Raw genomic sequence first — 16,932 nt, 5'->3', positions numbered from 1 at the left:
TTAATTACTATATTCTAAACTTTGTGGTGGTTATTTTAAAAAGTGGTTGTACATATAAAACATCAAAATGAAGCTTTACATAAACAACAGTGCAACCACAAGTATTTTCTACATTCAATTTGTTAAATTAATAGTTTTTAATTAACATAATTATGCAGTTTGTTTTTAAGAATGTAAAGACGATTTTATATGAAACAAAAATTTAGAATTATGCTATTTATATGTAAAAAAATGTCTAAATATTTTAATATCAGAAAACCATAAATGGGGATACTATAGATTGCACCCTATGGAATTTCGGGACTTTGAGTATATATTTGAACTCAGGAGACCGAGATGAGTACAACGATACTCTAATATAAAATTTAATTTGTATACTAGTACTTTCTATATATTAACAGGACTTATTATACTGGAAAATATGGATGCAGATATTTAGTCTTACAAATCAAAAATAATGTTCTTTATTTAGTTCACCTGAACATATACACTTTAAACTTGTGTTTCGGACTTCCAGCATCCATATTTTTCAGTATAATAAGTCCTGTTAATATATAGAAAGTACTAGTATACAAAATAAATTTTAAATTAAGTTAAAAAAGGACACAAAGGCATAATAATTAAATTACAACGATACTCTACTTTTGGACCGGAGGCGAAAAATAAGAAAGTTATCATACTTTTTTCTGGCGATCGCGTGATGATTGGGAGTCACTTCGCTGTCTCCACTAAGACTATCCCGTGATTAACGGGAAGTCCGGCAAGTCGGCCATATATACCTTCAACAGAGGCAGGTGTTGATCCACGAGCAAACTGATCTTCTATAGTTTGAGTTAAGTCCTTTTCGCACGCCCTCGCGCTCCTCGACCTAGGGGCCTACGGCCCCCTCAGTTGCCGACACGCTCGCTATTGCTCGCGGTCGGCTAGTACTACGCGCCGCTTTTGCGGCTTGTCCAACAAACCTAACCTATCCCTCTGGGAGATGACCGTAGTCCGAGTCATGGTTTGCAGACTTTACCGCAAAATGGCGGTACTAGCAACTACGGTGCTGTCTGCATGATAGCATTTAGAAAGTAGGATGACTTTCTTATTTTTTGTCTCCAGTCAAAAAGTAGGGTATTTTTGAATTCGTCTCGGTCCCCTGAATTCAAATATATACTCGAAGTCCCGAAATTCCATAGGGTGCAATCTATAGTAATCCCATAGAAATTCCCCATCAAGCAAGAAGGAATACTTTTTATGAGAAAGAAAAGATTGAAAAATTGAGAAGAGTACAAATTTCAAGAAATTCAAAAAGAGTTGATAATATTTCTACAAATTAAGGCCGTCGACAAACCATTCTTACTCGACGTTGCTGAAGTCGGACTTCACGGCCTTCACGGATCTCGGTTTATAATTTTTAGATCTAGAATTTACCTGACCAATTTTACTTTTACGCCTTCCCTCAGTTATTATTATTTATTCATTTGACAAGATAGCTAATCTTTTTAATTTCACGTAGGTAAAACAAAGATAAACTGTTTGTACAGTATGAGCGACAACAGGCTTTCTAAATAACAGGCTCGCTAGATCGTTATTTCCAATTAGATAATAGAACGTCACATGGTTACTATGGAATGAATTGATCTTGAGACAATGAAATAACTTTACTGGATCTGATTATTTTGGGAAAAAGTTATAGACCAAAGTTGTAGGGTTTCAAAAGGCCTATCAATTGGTGACCTTGGATGTGATCTTGATGTTGATCTTCAAGGTCATTTGTGTTAAGTCTGTTTTTTTCAATAGGAACACATATTTTTTACCCTGGCAGTGGAAAGAGCAGAAAATTTCACAACCAGATATACTTTTGTCTTTATGGTCTAGGTCAAAGTTCAAGATTATTTTATGGATCAAATAATAAGCTTTTTCTATTGGGAAAACATACTTTTTATTACTGGAATAGGCAGGGAGGTAAAAGTTACATTTACATAGAAAGAGCAGGAAATTTCACAATCAGCCATGACCTTGAGTACTTCAAATTTGACCTCTGAAGGTCATTTCAAGCGTGATAATTTTAAGCGCGGCTCAACAAATGCATCAAAGTGGAAAGGCATCATTTTGAACATTTGTTATAAAATTTCCCCCCGAAACCAACATCTCAAGCAATGGTGAGAAGTAAAGTGACTCACCGAAAACAAGCACTGCAATAGTGAGAGGCAAGGGGACTCACTGAAAATAAGCATTTCAAAGAGAGCAGAAAACTACAACGTGCACATCCATACTCCTGGGTAGTGCTAAAAGTAGTGAATGCTTTTAAAGTACAAAGTCATAAGGTTATGAAAAAATGTAACTTTTACCTCCCTGCCTCTTCCAGTAATAAAAGGTATGGTTTCCCATTAGAAAAAGCTTATAATTTAAACCTTAAAATAATCTCGACCTTCGACCTAGAGTCCTAGACCATAAAGTCAAAGGTATATCTGGTTGTGAAATTTCCTGCTCTTTCCATTTCTGGGGTCAAAAATATGTGTTTCCATTGAAAAAAACAGACTTGACCTTCAAATAACCTTGAAAGTCAAGGTCAAAGTCACCAATTGATTGGTCCCTCGAAACCCTACAACTTTGGTCTATACCTTTTCTCAAAATAATGAGATCCAATTAAGCTATTTCATTGACTCGAGATAAAAAACACCCTGTACACTAAGTTACATGATTAGTATACCGTAAAGAATAATACTTTAATTAATGAAAAATTAATTGTTTTCATAAACCACTGAGATGAAAAAATCTCTTATTACATTGATAAATCTCCAAAATGTTGAGGTTGATTATTTAAATAATGTTGCACCCTTCAAAGTAAACTCTTTTAAACACAATTACGGCGGCATATTTTTATTCCTCCTCAAATGTCATGTTCTTTTTTCTTTGCGCTCATTCTGTCTGCATTAGTGATTGCAAATTTATCGCATATTATATAACCAATAATTCGGTAATTATATTCGGGATTACCGGTTTATCGGTAATCTACCAATAAACACGCATTAACAAATCAGTTAAAACGAAACTGAATTACTGACAGAATTATTGGACAACCATTTATTTTCAAGTTTTCTATCAGTTTAGACAAATAATTCTTGTAATGGCAATTATTACGACATAAAATACATTGAAATAATGCTGATAATTAATTATGTTTGTCTTTATTTTGAAAGTAGGCTATCAACAAACATAACGCATATAGGTTCTGGTCGTCTAATCTAAATCTAATTTTCGTACAAGTGGTAGCTGCATTATAAAAAGCTCTCTCGGAATCAATACTAGTTGGACATACTGCCATTTGAGCATTGAAAACCTTTTTTAAGATACGTTCCTTGTAATTTTTGCAGATTAGGCACTTTGTGAGATTCAAGTTCAATCTGCTTTTCTGGCCTCCTTGTTCTAAATACTAGGTAATAGTATAAAATCAATTTATTACTCAAAACAAAAATCAAGCAACGAGTTGCATAACTTTCCCGACAAAGTTAAAATTGTGTATGAAATTTTATTTTATATTTTTGTAATTGTTATAAAAATTTTCATTTTTATTATAATTATAAAAAATGTTATATTTTTAATTATTATAAAATGGCAAAACTCTTAATTTTAGAGGCCAAAAAGGGGTTTTATAAAAATAAAAAAAATACCGTATATCTCGGCAGATAAGATGACCTTCAGATAAGACGAGATATAAATTTTCGTCGAAGTTTTATAGTTTTAGCTTATATCTGTCCTATAAGACGACTTCAAACTATCAACGGTCTATGAATTTAGTTTAGATCAGCGATCATCATCTGAATAATATCAATAATACTGTATAGCGTATACGGAATTATGTCCTATTTGTAATTTTTCGAATGAACAGATTTTATTTTCTTGCACTCCCTTGCGATTGTTGCAAACAGTCGCACTGATTCGGCGTTCGACCTTGACTATTCACAAAAACGTCGTATGGGCTATTCTATTTTGTGGACATGCCCTACTCTCTGCTAGTAAATAATTACGGTTTGTCCGTTTTTTTATAATGGTTTTAATTTATATAAATTTCAATCTAATTTTTTGTATCTGTCCTATAAGACGACCCCGGATTTTTGGGGCCTTTTTTTTATGATTCAACTATCGTCTTATCTGCCAAGAATACGGTAATAATAATTGTAAATGATGATAACGAGTAAAATTATTAAGACTGACTCCATTCGCTCTATGATAGATGACCCTGTTCTCCCACGCCCCTGACCTTTAATTCTAAAATTTAATCGTATTAATGTCCATAATATAGAACCTTCATGAAAAATTTTAGAAATTTTCAACAAAAGGCACAAGAGTTATTAATGTTGAAATTTGGTTTGTTTGCCTAATTTTAACCTTAATAACTGTGCTTTTGCAAACATCGAAAACTCCCAAGTCATTTTTGCATTTGTCAACATTTCAAAATTCCTCAGTCCAAAAATGTAAAAATCTTTATGGCGTCAATATTTGACCAATTTCCACACTTTTCTTCTGTTATCTATATATATAATCGAGACGAGTTGATAATAATAATAATTATTATAATTAGCGCAGAGCCCAAACGGTTAGGAGTTGAAAGTTGAAATTTGGTACACAGTTAGGGTACATCACGAGAATGCACACTATGAAGGGATTTTTCGAAATTCCTCCTCACGGGGGAGAGGGACAGGAATAAGGCTTAACACTTCCATCAGCAATGGAAGAGTTACGTAACAATGGAAGTGTTAAGTAACAATGGAAGTGACAACAATGAAAGTGTTACGTAACAATAGAATTGTTAAGAGAAAGCGACAAGCAAGACACAGATGCAGTTTCTTTCGCTTTTGCGGGAAATCGAACATATTTTTAGACCCATCTAAAAATTCTCTAATTAGTCTGGAAACAGGGGATCCCAATTCTTGCATTCTGTGAAAACGGGTAAGGTTGACTATAATGTAATAATCTTAATCTTCACTATCGTTCATTTTGCCCGAGCAATGCCGGGCCCACCCGCTAGTATTATAATAAAACCAATTTTCTAATAATCGACTAAAATGCAGTAGATTTTATTGTTTTAAATGGGCCCTTTTTGTTGATTGTAACAACCATAATTACAATAAAATAATGATTATTGTATATAACGTAAACGAAAATATAATATATGAATACTTACTGTATACCGTCTCCTTTACAAAAAAAGCGACATTAAAACACCAATCATACCAAACGAAAGTAGTTAAGAACTTTTTCATTCGTACTCACAGTTTGCAGTTTGCAAGAGGTCACCTGCGCTTATGTAATTGGATAGTATATACATACCTACGATTTTCCTTCACATAAGAAGCAATAAGAATTTTAAATATGTTTTATTACTTAAGATATTTTCTAACATTCGAAAATGAAATTCTGTCAATTAATAAGTAGTAAAAACTTTTACTACATCATTTACGAAAATTGTCTTGATGAAATGACATCTTTGCCTGCTGTTCCCAGAATAAATTTCTTTTTCAAGATTCTAACTTTCGGAAGCCTAGCGCACGCTTCTTAAACCTGTGTGATGATCTGCCGCTGCTTAAAATTTTCTTATATATTCGTTTGTATGAAATTATGTGCATAATTTCATCACAATTAATATACCGTACTCAATCTACAAGAAAATTTTTAGTTTATAGATAGAACTTAATCTTTTAGATTTACAACTGAAATCTTTATCGTCTTGATTTTACATAATAAATCTTAGAGAATTAAGTTAATTAAGAAATCTCTCCAAAAGCTTACGTTTTTACTCTTTCGGTAAAAACTGCACTAAAGTTACATAATTAGCTTGTTTAAGAGTTTTTATTCAAAGACTTAAATAATTAGTTATGTAAACCATTTTGCTAATGAAACTAATATTACTAAGATACCAAGCTGTAACCTCGCGTAGAATTGTTAGTAATTATTTAATTAAGACGTTATTTGACCTAGTCTAGACGTTATTCATCTTCCTACTTGAGAATATTTTAAATTTTTTTCATACAATTTTCATACTTATAAAAAGAAATCTTTATTATTTAATATGTAAATAAGAAAAACATTTTAATTTGTAACATTCTTTTTACACTGTTTTTTTTTTAATTAGATGGTCCAATAATTGTATTGAAATTATTTTGCTATTGATTGTTAGTTAGGTCATTATAAATTTCAACACAGTTTGAAGAAATGCAATGAAATAGGTACCAACCTCTCATCCAGGAGGAGGACAAAGACTAATTTCGGTCGAATTAACTTCAACCACAGGCTCACAACAGGCTCACCTTTCTACATGACCAGCAGGATGGTGGCATTTAAATAGTAAAATTACTTGATACAAAGTAAACAGCGTGCAAGAAATATATTTTTAACGTTTTCGATGGTGTCGAGTTCAAATATATGGTCTATTTTTCGTGAAATTTCATTGATTGGTCTATTACAGTTTCATATTCGGCTATAAATAGAGCGTTAGAGTTAACATTAGAAAAACTATGGATGTCTTGAATTATCTTCTGGTAATAAATAAAGTGCTGTTAACTGTTTGCAATTGACGTATTTTTCATAATCAAAAATATGAATAAAAATATATGTGATAAAATATTTGTATGTTGCCTGTAGTCTATATACTTCTAAACGTTTTGATCGATCTGTACCAAGTATTTCATACATATCTCTGTTACTCTGTGGAAAATATAAGCTGCCATAAACAACATCTCACTCTCACAACACTTAATGAAAATACAGTAATGGCAAACTAAAATAATTGAACTTTTAATATGTTTAAATTTTAATGTTTGTTTTTTTCACTTATTATGTATAAAATAAGTTGTTATTCGAATGCATACAATAATTTTCATTTCTTATGATAATAAATAAAAAAGTTGTATAATTGATTATAAAATTAACTTTTATTCAATATTTTAAGAAATCCGTATAAAAATAATTTTAATTTTTAAGCCAAACATTAATTATTTTATGTAATTTAATAAAATTCTAGGATAATTAAATTTTAAATTATTTTATACTGAAATCTGTATTGTTAATAAAATAAAAAACCAAACTGATAATTCTTATCATCAAAGTTTCTCAACTTCTCTAATATCGCGATCTCTTAAAGTAGTTGAGGAATTTGTGTAATTGCTCATAGAATAAATTAATGAATTCTAGAAGAGTAATTAATGATAATATTTACTTTATGCGGGCCTTAATATTTTTAAAACTTTTTAACCTACAAATTTTCTGATACTTATAATTGCAAAACTGTTTAATTACAGAATTAGCGTGATAATACTTCTGACATGCACGACCCATTATGCAAATGCGCTGCTTTAAAAATTAGTTTGTTTATGAAATTAAATGATGACTTTTTTACATGTATCAAATGACAGTTTTAACGAAAATCATGAGCTTTTGAAATTGTGAATCGTGATTCACAGTTCTAGAACTCCGGAATATCGTTAAAATTCCATTTCATATAAATATATATTTTGAACTTATATTTACAAATACTCAATAATTAATGTGATAAATTCTAATATTTTATTTAAACAACACAAATACAGGATAGTTATAATTAAAGTTGCCCTACTTAGACCTGTCTAGAGCTCGTTCTAGGGGACGTATTTTGATGGTACTTGGTATATATGTTATATGTACCATTTGGAAAAGAAAAATGCAAAAACAACGTTTAGTTCGAATTTTTACCACTAGATGAAAAAATGGCGCATGAAGAATAAGCACATTGAACAAATCAAAAACACATTGAACAAATGTTGTGAATAAAAACCTTTTGCGTGTTTCCATTTTGTGTTTCTTGTTCTTCATGCGCCGTTTTTTCATCTAGTGGTAAAAATTCGAACTAAATATTTTTTTTGCATTTTCCTTTTCCCCATGGTCCTGTAACAAATATACCAAGTTTCATCAAAATACGTCCACGAGAACGGGCTCTAGACAGGTCTAAGTAGGGCAACTTTAATTATAACCACTCCCCCTGTATGTTAACATCTTTCGTTAAAAAACACTTATATGAATACTTTAAATTTTTGTTTTGACTTTACACTATACTAGAGAGAGACAAGCATGTTTACTTACTGTGTATTTAATTTATTTAAATTTCCAATTTTAACTCTGATAGTTTCTACTATCTTTAAGAATATAACAGAAAAATACTACTCACTTTTCCTCAAGTGGTTTTTTTTCTGAATTTGAATTATCCATATTTCTTCAACTGATTTAAATACTGTTTCAATTTTAGCAAATTTTTAAGTTTATAAATTATAGATTATTCCAACGCGAGTATTTTCACTGCATCTTTATCACAACTAAGAACGTCATCACATCAATTACAACGTCCTTGGACGTATCAAAAGCTATTCATAAACTTCCTTCCGTGGGTGTTGTTAATATTTGTATTGTGTTATATGTATTTTTTCCACTAGATTTTGTTAATGTATTGTTTAAAAATTTATAATATAATCTCTTTGAAGTTTCTTTGTATGCGATTTATTATCGTTATTTTATTTCTTAATTATTGATATTTGAAATAATTTTAATATTATTATATATAAATTCTTAAAGATTTTGATTGGTTAAATTTTTAGTCTTTTATCGGCAAGAAAGTGTGGTGCTATGGTATGCAAAAGTACCCATTTATGAAAATGGATTAGCATTCCAATCTAATTTTACAAACGCTATTTTTATAAACATTATTAAGAATCTTCTCTTGCATTTTACATAATATGTTTATGAATAAACTCACGTTTAAAAAATAAATTATTACAAAATGTATTCAATAACGTTTTTGCAAATATCAAAGCATAATATTAATTTAGAAAGATACGGAATAACATTTTATTCGTACCTAAAAGATTTTCGTTATTCTTTAGTAAGAAATGTTCGTATCAATTTTAGTAAATATTTTTTAAATATTATTATAAATATTTACATTATGTTTTAAAGGATCGAATGAAAATTTCGTATAGTCAATGCTCCTAAATTTGCTACATGATCATAATCCTGATATTATAAAAGTTTGACAAAAAAAATCTATATGTTAAAAATTAAAAGGAATTTCGTATAAGAATACAGTAGAGAGTCGAAAATCGGCATCAATTGGGGACTGGGGTTGTTCAGATTAGGGATTTGTTCCGATTACGGTCTATGTACGAAAAAATATAACCTGTCCGATGTTCAAATTTTTCTCCGTTGCGTGTCGCTTCCTGTTGAATTTTTCTCCGTTGCGTGTCGCTTCGCGTTGAATTTTCGTCGATTTTAAGCCTAACGAAAATTTTTATAATAATAATCGAGGCTATCGTATCGTTAAAAATTATTTTTTATTTTGTACAAACAAAATAAATATATTGAAGAATATAAAAAACATGAAAATTATACTTTAGAAGTAAATTTAGTATCAAAAACGTTCGATTCAGCACGACACAGTCCGAGTGAAAATCGTGCCGATTAACGGCGATTCCGATTACCAGGGTGCCGATTTTCGACTCTCTACTGTAATTCATTCGTTCACATCGTTCTCTATCGATAAGTTTACAGGTGATGAACAATTTTTCACTTGTTGTTTGTGTCTTGAGGAGTCTCTGTCATTGTTCTCTTGGCTAGTCTTTAATATTATATCGCATTCAAGTTTGGGTTTTCTTCTTTTCCCGTTTTTCTTGAATTTCTTCTGTAACACTATCTTTATTAAATTTTCGAAAGATCATTTTAAGATGTGCCCATTTTGAGATCCTTTGCTTTGAAACCATTCTTACAATGTTTTCAGCCTAAAATTTCTCCAGAATTTGTTCATTTTTATCTTTGCCAGTTCGTTTGATACTTTTCAACCTTTTGCACCATAGCATTTCAAAAACGTTAATGTTAATCATTACATACATGTCGTAAATTTTTGACTATAGGTACTGACATATAGCCAAGAATGTTTTAAACGAAAATATACATATTGACAGTAAACGAACACGATAAGAAAAAACTTATTTTTATTACATCTATCTTCAATTTTGCATAACATTTGACAACATTATCAACCTAGTTATGACATTTAAATCACTATTATAATAGTAATTTTCATATTTAAATTCATCATGTGCATCAGCGTATTGCCTGAGAACCGATTGCTAATTTCTTTCTTTCCGTTCTCAGTCGTGCTTTACTGAATAGCTATCGTCTTAAATAAAAATGTTCACAATTTTTCTTAATTACTTGATCGAAAAAGTTGCATAAACAAAATTCTAGTATAATTTTCAGTGCATAAATACTTGATTTTTGAATTTTGTTGTACAATACAGTAAATACAATTCATCCCCATAATCGACATTTATGCTTGGGATTCATGTAACTTTTCAAAGGACAGTTGAAAAACTTTAGCAAACTCTGGTGAATTCATTAGAGGGACCAAGACTCTAGTAAAAAAAATTTAAAATTTACAATTATATTATTATTAGTTTAGTATTGTATTTCTTTTATAGCCTTATCCATGATTGAAAGTCTCTGTCAAAAATTAAATAATTAACTTTGATTTTATTTTAAGGATTTCAATGTTCATTATCTCCAGCTTTTCTTTTCTATCATAATAAAGATTGTTTATATGTTGTTTTTAAACTAATCTTTTAAAAAACTTCTTAAAAAGTTTTAAAAAACTTCAGAGGTTAATACAGAAGATAAAAATCGAAAAGACCGTCGAATTTTATCTATAACCGCATTTTATCAGAGACAAAATCACTAAGGATTATAACCGTTAGCCTTTAATACATTACACAGCATTTCGGGTGCAAAAATTTGTTTTTACTTGCACCCCTCTTCAGGTAATACATATCTACATTAAGGAAACATGCAGATGTTACAAAAATTATTACAAAAATTACAACATTCAAATGATTTACATCATAACGAACTATCCTCTTTTGTTAAAACATAGAGCTCACTAGTATATCGACCCATTGAAACATGGTTCTAACAGCCTTTTGTCTGTTTTCGTGCTATTTTGCCCCTACCACTTCCGCCCACACGTCATCTATCTCCATTCCATTATTTAAGTTATTTAATTATTTAAGTTCCTTGAATCTTCGTAAAAACTTATCTTTTTCTTTTCGTCTATTTCTATCATGCATATTTCGGAAAGTTTTGGGCCAATTACTGTGCCCATGCTATTACCATTTTTTTGTCTACATATTTTCTCATCGATATGAAAGTAATTATTCACAAAACTATATTTTATTAACTCTAGTAACCAGTTATGTATGTCTAGATTAAGTAGACTTTTTTCAATAAGTTCCCACTTTACTGATGGGTACTTAGAAATGTCCATACTTAATAACCTATATGTTGATTTCATCTTTACTTGCATTAATTTTCTTAATAACTCATTAGTGTTTTTAATGAATAATTAGAATGGGAGGCTATTTTAAACTTATTCTTAATAAATAATTCTAAATTAGATAATATTGAATGTTTATAATCTACTAATGGTCTGCATATATCACCATCTTCATGTGTTTTAAGTCGGATTTTTAGTTGAGGTTTTCTAATGTCATTATAGTTAAGCATTTGTTTCTTCTAACTTGATGTAACTTATTTCTGTTTATATAAATAATTTTGTGTTCCTTTTTTTCATCCATTTTTGTATTTCTTCTCTTGGATCTTCGGTTAGTTCTATAAAATCATCCGTTAACACAATTTCAGATTTTTCCTTTATTTCCCATTCCTCATTAACAATGATGACTTGGTCCGTCTTATCTGCTTTGATTAGACTTACACTCAAACCTGTTTTTGTGCGGTTTATTTTTGTGCTATTTTTTATTTGTGCGATTTGTTTTGTGTGATTTTTTGTGTGCGGTATATGAATTTCAATCAAATTGGTATACTGCACAAAAATAATTGCACAAAACACATTGCACGTATAAAAAATCACACAAAAAAGACCGCACAAAAACAGGTTTGAATGTATATTATTTTTCTTTAAATATTTTTTTAATATTATACACTTTTTTGAATAATTTTTTCCCCTTTCTTTCTGTTAACATTTTCTCACCTTTTTTAGCACTAAAAAAGGTGAGAAAATGAAATTAATTATCTGGACATAACTATAAACCGCAGGAAAAACTTTCTTGATATAAAGCCATATAAAAAAAGCTGCAATGTGGATAAAATTCTAAACTATAAATCGTATTATCCTACAACAATAAAAAGAAATAATTTTATGACAGCACTATCAAAGATATGGAACAGAACATCTAAAGCAGATGATAGAGAAAAACAACAGAATGAATTAATAAATAAATTTATATTAAACAATTACCCAAATAGATTATTAAAAAATGGATAATGGAATTTATAAAAAAAAAAAGATGTTCTCGATGTAGATGGCAGGATATGTTGCGGGGAAAATTTTCGCATGGAACTATGGGAAAAAATACGCATGCAAACTTGTGTACAGATTAGAAAACCTTGTGCAGTAACAGATATATTTATAGCAAATACAGAGATCAATAAATAAGCCGCATTATCTGGAGGAAAAGATGCAGTTCCATCTACTTCTGGACCCAATGATTTCACCCAGTCTTCCTCTCTTGTCGGGTAAAGAACTCCCGTTTTGTATATACTGTTAATTCTGTACACATTTGTATTCTATTGCATCTTCTAATTGAATAAATGGCGATGCAGACGCCCGTGGGGTCCCTTAGGGACCTCATGGTTGCTATTTTCACACTTTCCTATCTTTCTTTGTTTCTTCTTCTGCCTAACATCTCTTTTCTTATTCTCTTCTTTCTGCTTCCAATAGGGCTACGTCCGATGCTAAGTACGGATAACACTCTTTTCCTTTAATCCAAAGTTCAAAGTCTTCCTTGCGGAAATCAGATCACTACAAAAGGAAGGTTACACATAAAAGACGGAAGAAAGGGGAGAAAATGCGAAATAATAAAAAGCTGGCCATATAAGAATAAGTTCGAGTCAAAAGCACATATGAAGAAAAGGATATCAAAGAAGATGGAAACAACAACAGCGAAAAAAGTTGGTCATAAATCACTTTACACAAATAATAGCCTTACTGGTACAAAAGAGGACAGATTAAACTAAAGACAGTTCTCTGGCGAAGATGTAAGAAGAGCTTCCACGTGACGATTGAAAAATATGCAAAAATTGTTTGATTGAACAAATTAAAAAATTTAATTTAATGAAAATTTGTTATTTTTTATTAAATTCTGTTCATCAATATTCAAAAAACCTTGTCCGGTAGATTTTTACCCTATTAGGTACTCACTTTTGAAAAAAGTTTATCAAATTACATATTCAAAATATAAATAAAAATCCTACAGAATCTGAAAGACTGTTTGAGAATTGTTATTAGTATATTTCAAGATGTTTACTTTTCTAACAAAGAATTTATATTGTAGAAAAAACTAAGTGCGTACTGTGGCCCACTCTCTTCTATACGTCTGGAATATAACGAAAACACAAACTATATTTTTATAATTATAATTATAATTTAATGCAAGCAACGATCCTACTATTCGAAAGTATAATGTTTTAAAATGTTATCCGAAAGACTTAAAAATTGATAAATTTAAATGCTAATAAATTTCGAAATGTTTATAAATGTTTTCATTTAGGTTCCTTTGATCATTTTAAATTAAAATATAAATGAATAAATAAAATTATAACGGCACGAAAACATCATAAACAGAACAATTTAGAGTTTGTGATGAGAGCCGCGAATGTTAAAAATGTAACTGATTCATTTATATGAAGATAATATTCAAAAACATATTTTGTAATAGATACTTTTATAATATTACTGTTCTGGCTAATTTATATCTTTTCGTTCTTTCAGTTATAATATACTGATTAACTTTCGTCTCAAATAGCAAATTTTGAAAATTTCTCTTGATTTTTGGATGATAAAAATTGCATAATCAAATGTCTAATTCAATCAATGAAAAATAATATATTTTATTCAAGTTTCGAATTTTAATGTACAGTAAATATATTTCATCCCCACAATCGACATTTATGCTCGGGATTCATATAACTTTTCAAAGGACAGTTGAAAACTGTAGAAAACTCTGGTAAATTCATTAGAGGAACCAGAACTCTAATCAAAATAAGCAATATTTACATTTATTATTAGTTTAGTATTGTATTTCTTTTATAGCTTTATCCATGATTGAAAGTCTCTGACAAAAATTTAAATATATTTGACTTTGGTTTTATTTTAAGCAAGCATTTCAATGTTCATTGTCTCCTGATTTTACTTTCGATCATGGTAAAAATTATTTAATCATTCTTACCTATATTTTCCAGGACTATGTTCATCATGTTCGTAAGTTTTTTTCATGGATTCGACTGCTTCACAATACGGCTACACATAAAATAAAATATTTATAAAAAGTTTCTTATTGGAATTAATATTTTTTGAATTATTTTTGGCAAATCAAATTGTATAGTATTTTTATTCTTGTTTACTTATATTCCAGATATTTATCAGAACAGTAATAAGATTTTATAAAACGAAGCACATTAAATAATATTAACTTATTATATTACGTTTAATTAATCACGTTTTAAATGTATGAAATAACCTGAGCGTATCCGATGAAAAACATTTGTTTGTTTGTGAAGTCGAGACCAGGAAGACGAGGTTCTTCTCCGTGGCGTTTAAGATATTTTTCGTAAGCCTGCATAATAAAGTAATACCAAACATATTTAAAAAAAAAAATCTCCAAGTCATAAAGCAAAAACTGTAAATGGTTAATATTACCCGGAAAGCAACAGTGACCTCACTGTTATCTGCCATGTTATCTCCAATTGTTCGATTTCCATCAATCTGAAAAGCATTATATTTATTTTTTTGGAAACGAAAAAATTTTCAAAATATATAATCGTCTTTAAAAGCAGGGATACCGTGAGATTTCCTTCTAATGGAAATTCCGAGTATTGAAATTGTAGACAATTTTTCCTTTTCTTGTATTCTTCCAAAAATTTTTCAGAAAAATTTATTTTATCTTCTACTTCATCGTTTACCTCTGTCGAATTTTTCATTTCCTCTGCTGATTTGTAACCTATCAGAATAGAGTTTTATAAAACAGATTAAACAGAAAATTTATACTTTTCTGGATCTAAACAGTTTTTCGTGTAGGAAACCAAGAACTTGAGTATCATTTTTATCTATTTTTAAAATATATTTTTAAGCGTAAAATAATAACAATAATAATAATTATAATAACAACAACAACAACAATTAGTGGATTAATGTTCGTAGAGAATAAAAACTTGAGTTAGGTAACACAACTGTGAAAATAACCATAAATTCTTTAAAAAGTAATATTTGGTCTTATTTAAAAGCATTCATCAGGTTACATTATTCTTCATCTATCACAGAACATAAAAATATCATCTGCAAACGCCTTCCATATTTAAATCAAACTATTAACAACACTCAAAAATGTTTGACAAAACAGTAAACTTAGTTTTGCTTAAAAATTTCATAAAAATTGACTAAGAATCTTTCTTGTCATTAAGTAAGCATCCTTTGTTTAAAAACTGTAATGTTAAACTAAAGGTTATAAATGAGATTTCTGTATCAAGCCTGCCTCCCATCATTTTTGAAGTTGTACAAAATGGTCACAACTGGGAGGTATAATTGTACATATACTGTATATGCATTATTTTATTTTGTTTTGACTGACTTCTTTTTATATTACTTAATCCAATCTGTAATAATAAGCATAAGTTGTGTTTAAACTTTTATCACCCAGCGAACACTAAGATAAAAAATATTAATAATATGGACTTTAAAAAACCTGATTCATTGGATTAAAAATAAACCTTATGCCGTATATGATATCAAATAGTAATTACATATCGAATGAAAAATCAAAAAATTATATTAAAATATTTTATGAGATATCAAAGAAATTAATTTCTTTGAAATTAACACACACTCATTTATATTGTGTTTTTATTGCTTTATTTTCACGATAGTCATTTAAAAAAATTTATTATTCACTTCTCTAAAACATTTACTGTACATATTTTATAATGAGAAAAATATTCATAATACATTTCTGATTAAAAGAGATTTGTATTCAATCTAATTTATTTCTAGTGTTGCTTTATCTTCAAAAAATTAAATAAATTTCTATTCGTATTTATTCAGTTTTCATTAGGAATTTTATAATTTTTTGTTAACGTGTTTTATACATTTCGCATTCTTTCACTAATTTAATTAATTATAATTATTTTTATTATAAAATTCAAATAAATCTTACCCTTTTTGAAATCCAAATGTGTGAATGCGTGTGAATATTCGTGAGCAATTACAGAGCCGATCCCACCAAAATTAAGATAACTATTATAATAAATACGATGAATATTGTTAGTTATTTTAAAATTTAGACTTATTTACTTAGAGAGTTTTGATGCTTACTGAGGTAATCCATAAGCATAAAAGGGAGGATGCAACATTGCTAATGGTATGACTACAATATAGAAAAATTTAATAATATTCATATAAAATTAATATAAATTTATGTTTCAGAATATGTTATAAAATTAATTAGTTAAAATGTAATTTAAAATTAATTACATAAGATAATGAAATATGCTACTATATTAAATAATTTAGTTATCATGTTTTTAACTGATAAATAGATAAAGATAAATCATGCCTATTGCTGAGCCTGTTGACATTGCATCAGCCATCATTGGAATCAGACTTATTCTATTAAGAAAATAACCAATCAGTTTATATAAGAAAGTAATTTATGTTAAGTAAAATTTGCTTACTCTTTCTTAAGGTATAAAAAAACACTTCGATTCAACAATTCATTCGAAATTATTTGCTTACTCATGGCTAAGAAATTTTGAATATAATTATCTGTGATATTGATCTGGAAAAAAAATTATGATTTC

The 16,932-nt window shown here is 29.1% G+C and overlaps 2 protein-coding genes across 2 annotated transcripts in view; one reads left to right on the top strand and one right to left on the bottom strand.

Moving 5' to 3' along the window:
* Positions 1-16,932, top strand: part of LOC136985887 (serine/threonine-protein phosphatase 1 regulatory subunit 10-like) — a 660,716-nt gene that overhangs the window by 580,661 nt on the left and 63,123 nt on the right. The window lies entirely within an intron of this gene.
* Positions 13,942-16,932, bottom strand: part of LOC136985889 (endothelin-converting enzyme 1-like) — a 74,877-nt gene continuing 71,886 nt past the window's right edge. Inside the window, exons 13-21 of the mRNA XM_067283270.1 lie at positions 16,807-16,910; positions 16,689-16,741; positions 16,448-16,499; positions 16,290-16,369; positions 14,923-15,080; positions 14,780-14,845; positions 14,601-14,696; positions 14,310-14,380; positions 13,942-14,113 (exon numbers count right to left, since the gene is read on the bottom strand). Of these exons, the coding sequence (XP_067139371.1) occupies positions 14,011-14,113; positions 14,310-14,380; positions 14,601-14,696; positions 14,780-14,845; positions 14,923-15,080; positions 16,290-16,369; positions 16,448-16,499; positions 16,689-16,741; positions 16,807-16,910 (783 nt within the window). The 3' untranslated portion in view covers positions 13,942-14,010. The remainder of the gene's footprint in view (positions 14,114-14,309; positions 14,381-14,600; positions 14,697-14,779; positions 14,846-14,922; positions 15,081-16,289; positions 16,370-16,447; positions 16,500-16,688; positions 16,742-16,806; positions 16,911-16,932) is intronic.

The sequence above is a fragment of the Centruroides vittatus genome, unplaced genomic scaffold (genome assembly GCF_030686945.1).
Source record: "Centruroides vittatus isolate TY-2023 unplaced genomic scaffold, ASM3068694v2 contig_980, whole genome shotgun sequence".
Taxonomy (NCBI): domain Eukaryota; kingdom Metazoa; phylum Arthropoda; class Arachnida; order Scorpiones; family Buthidae; genus Centruroides; species Centruroides vittatus.
Note: the sequence above shows the minus strand (reverse complement) of the source record. Positions and strands in the feature narration are given on the sequence as shown.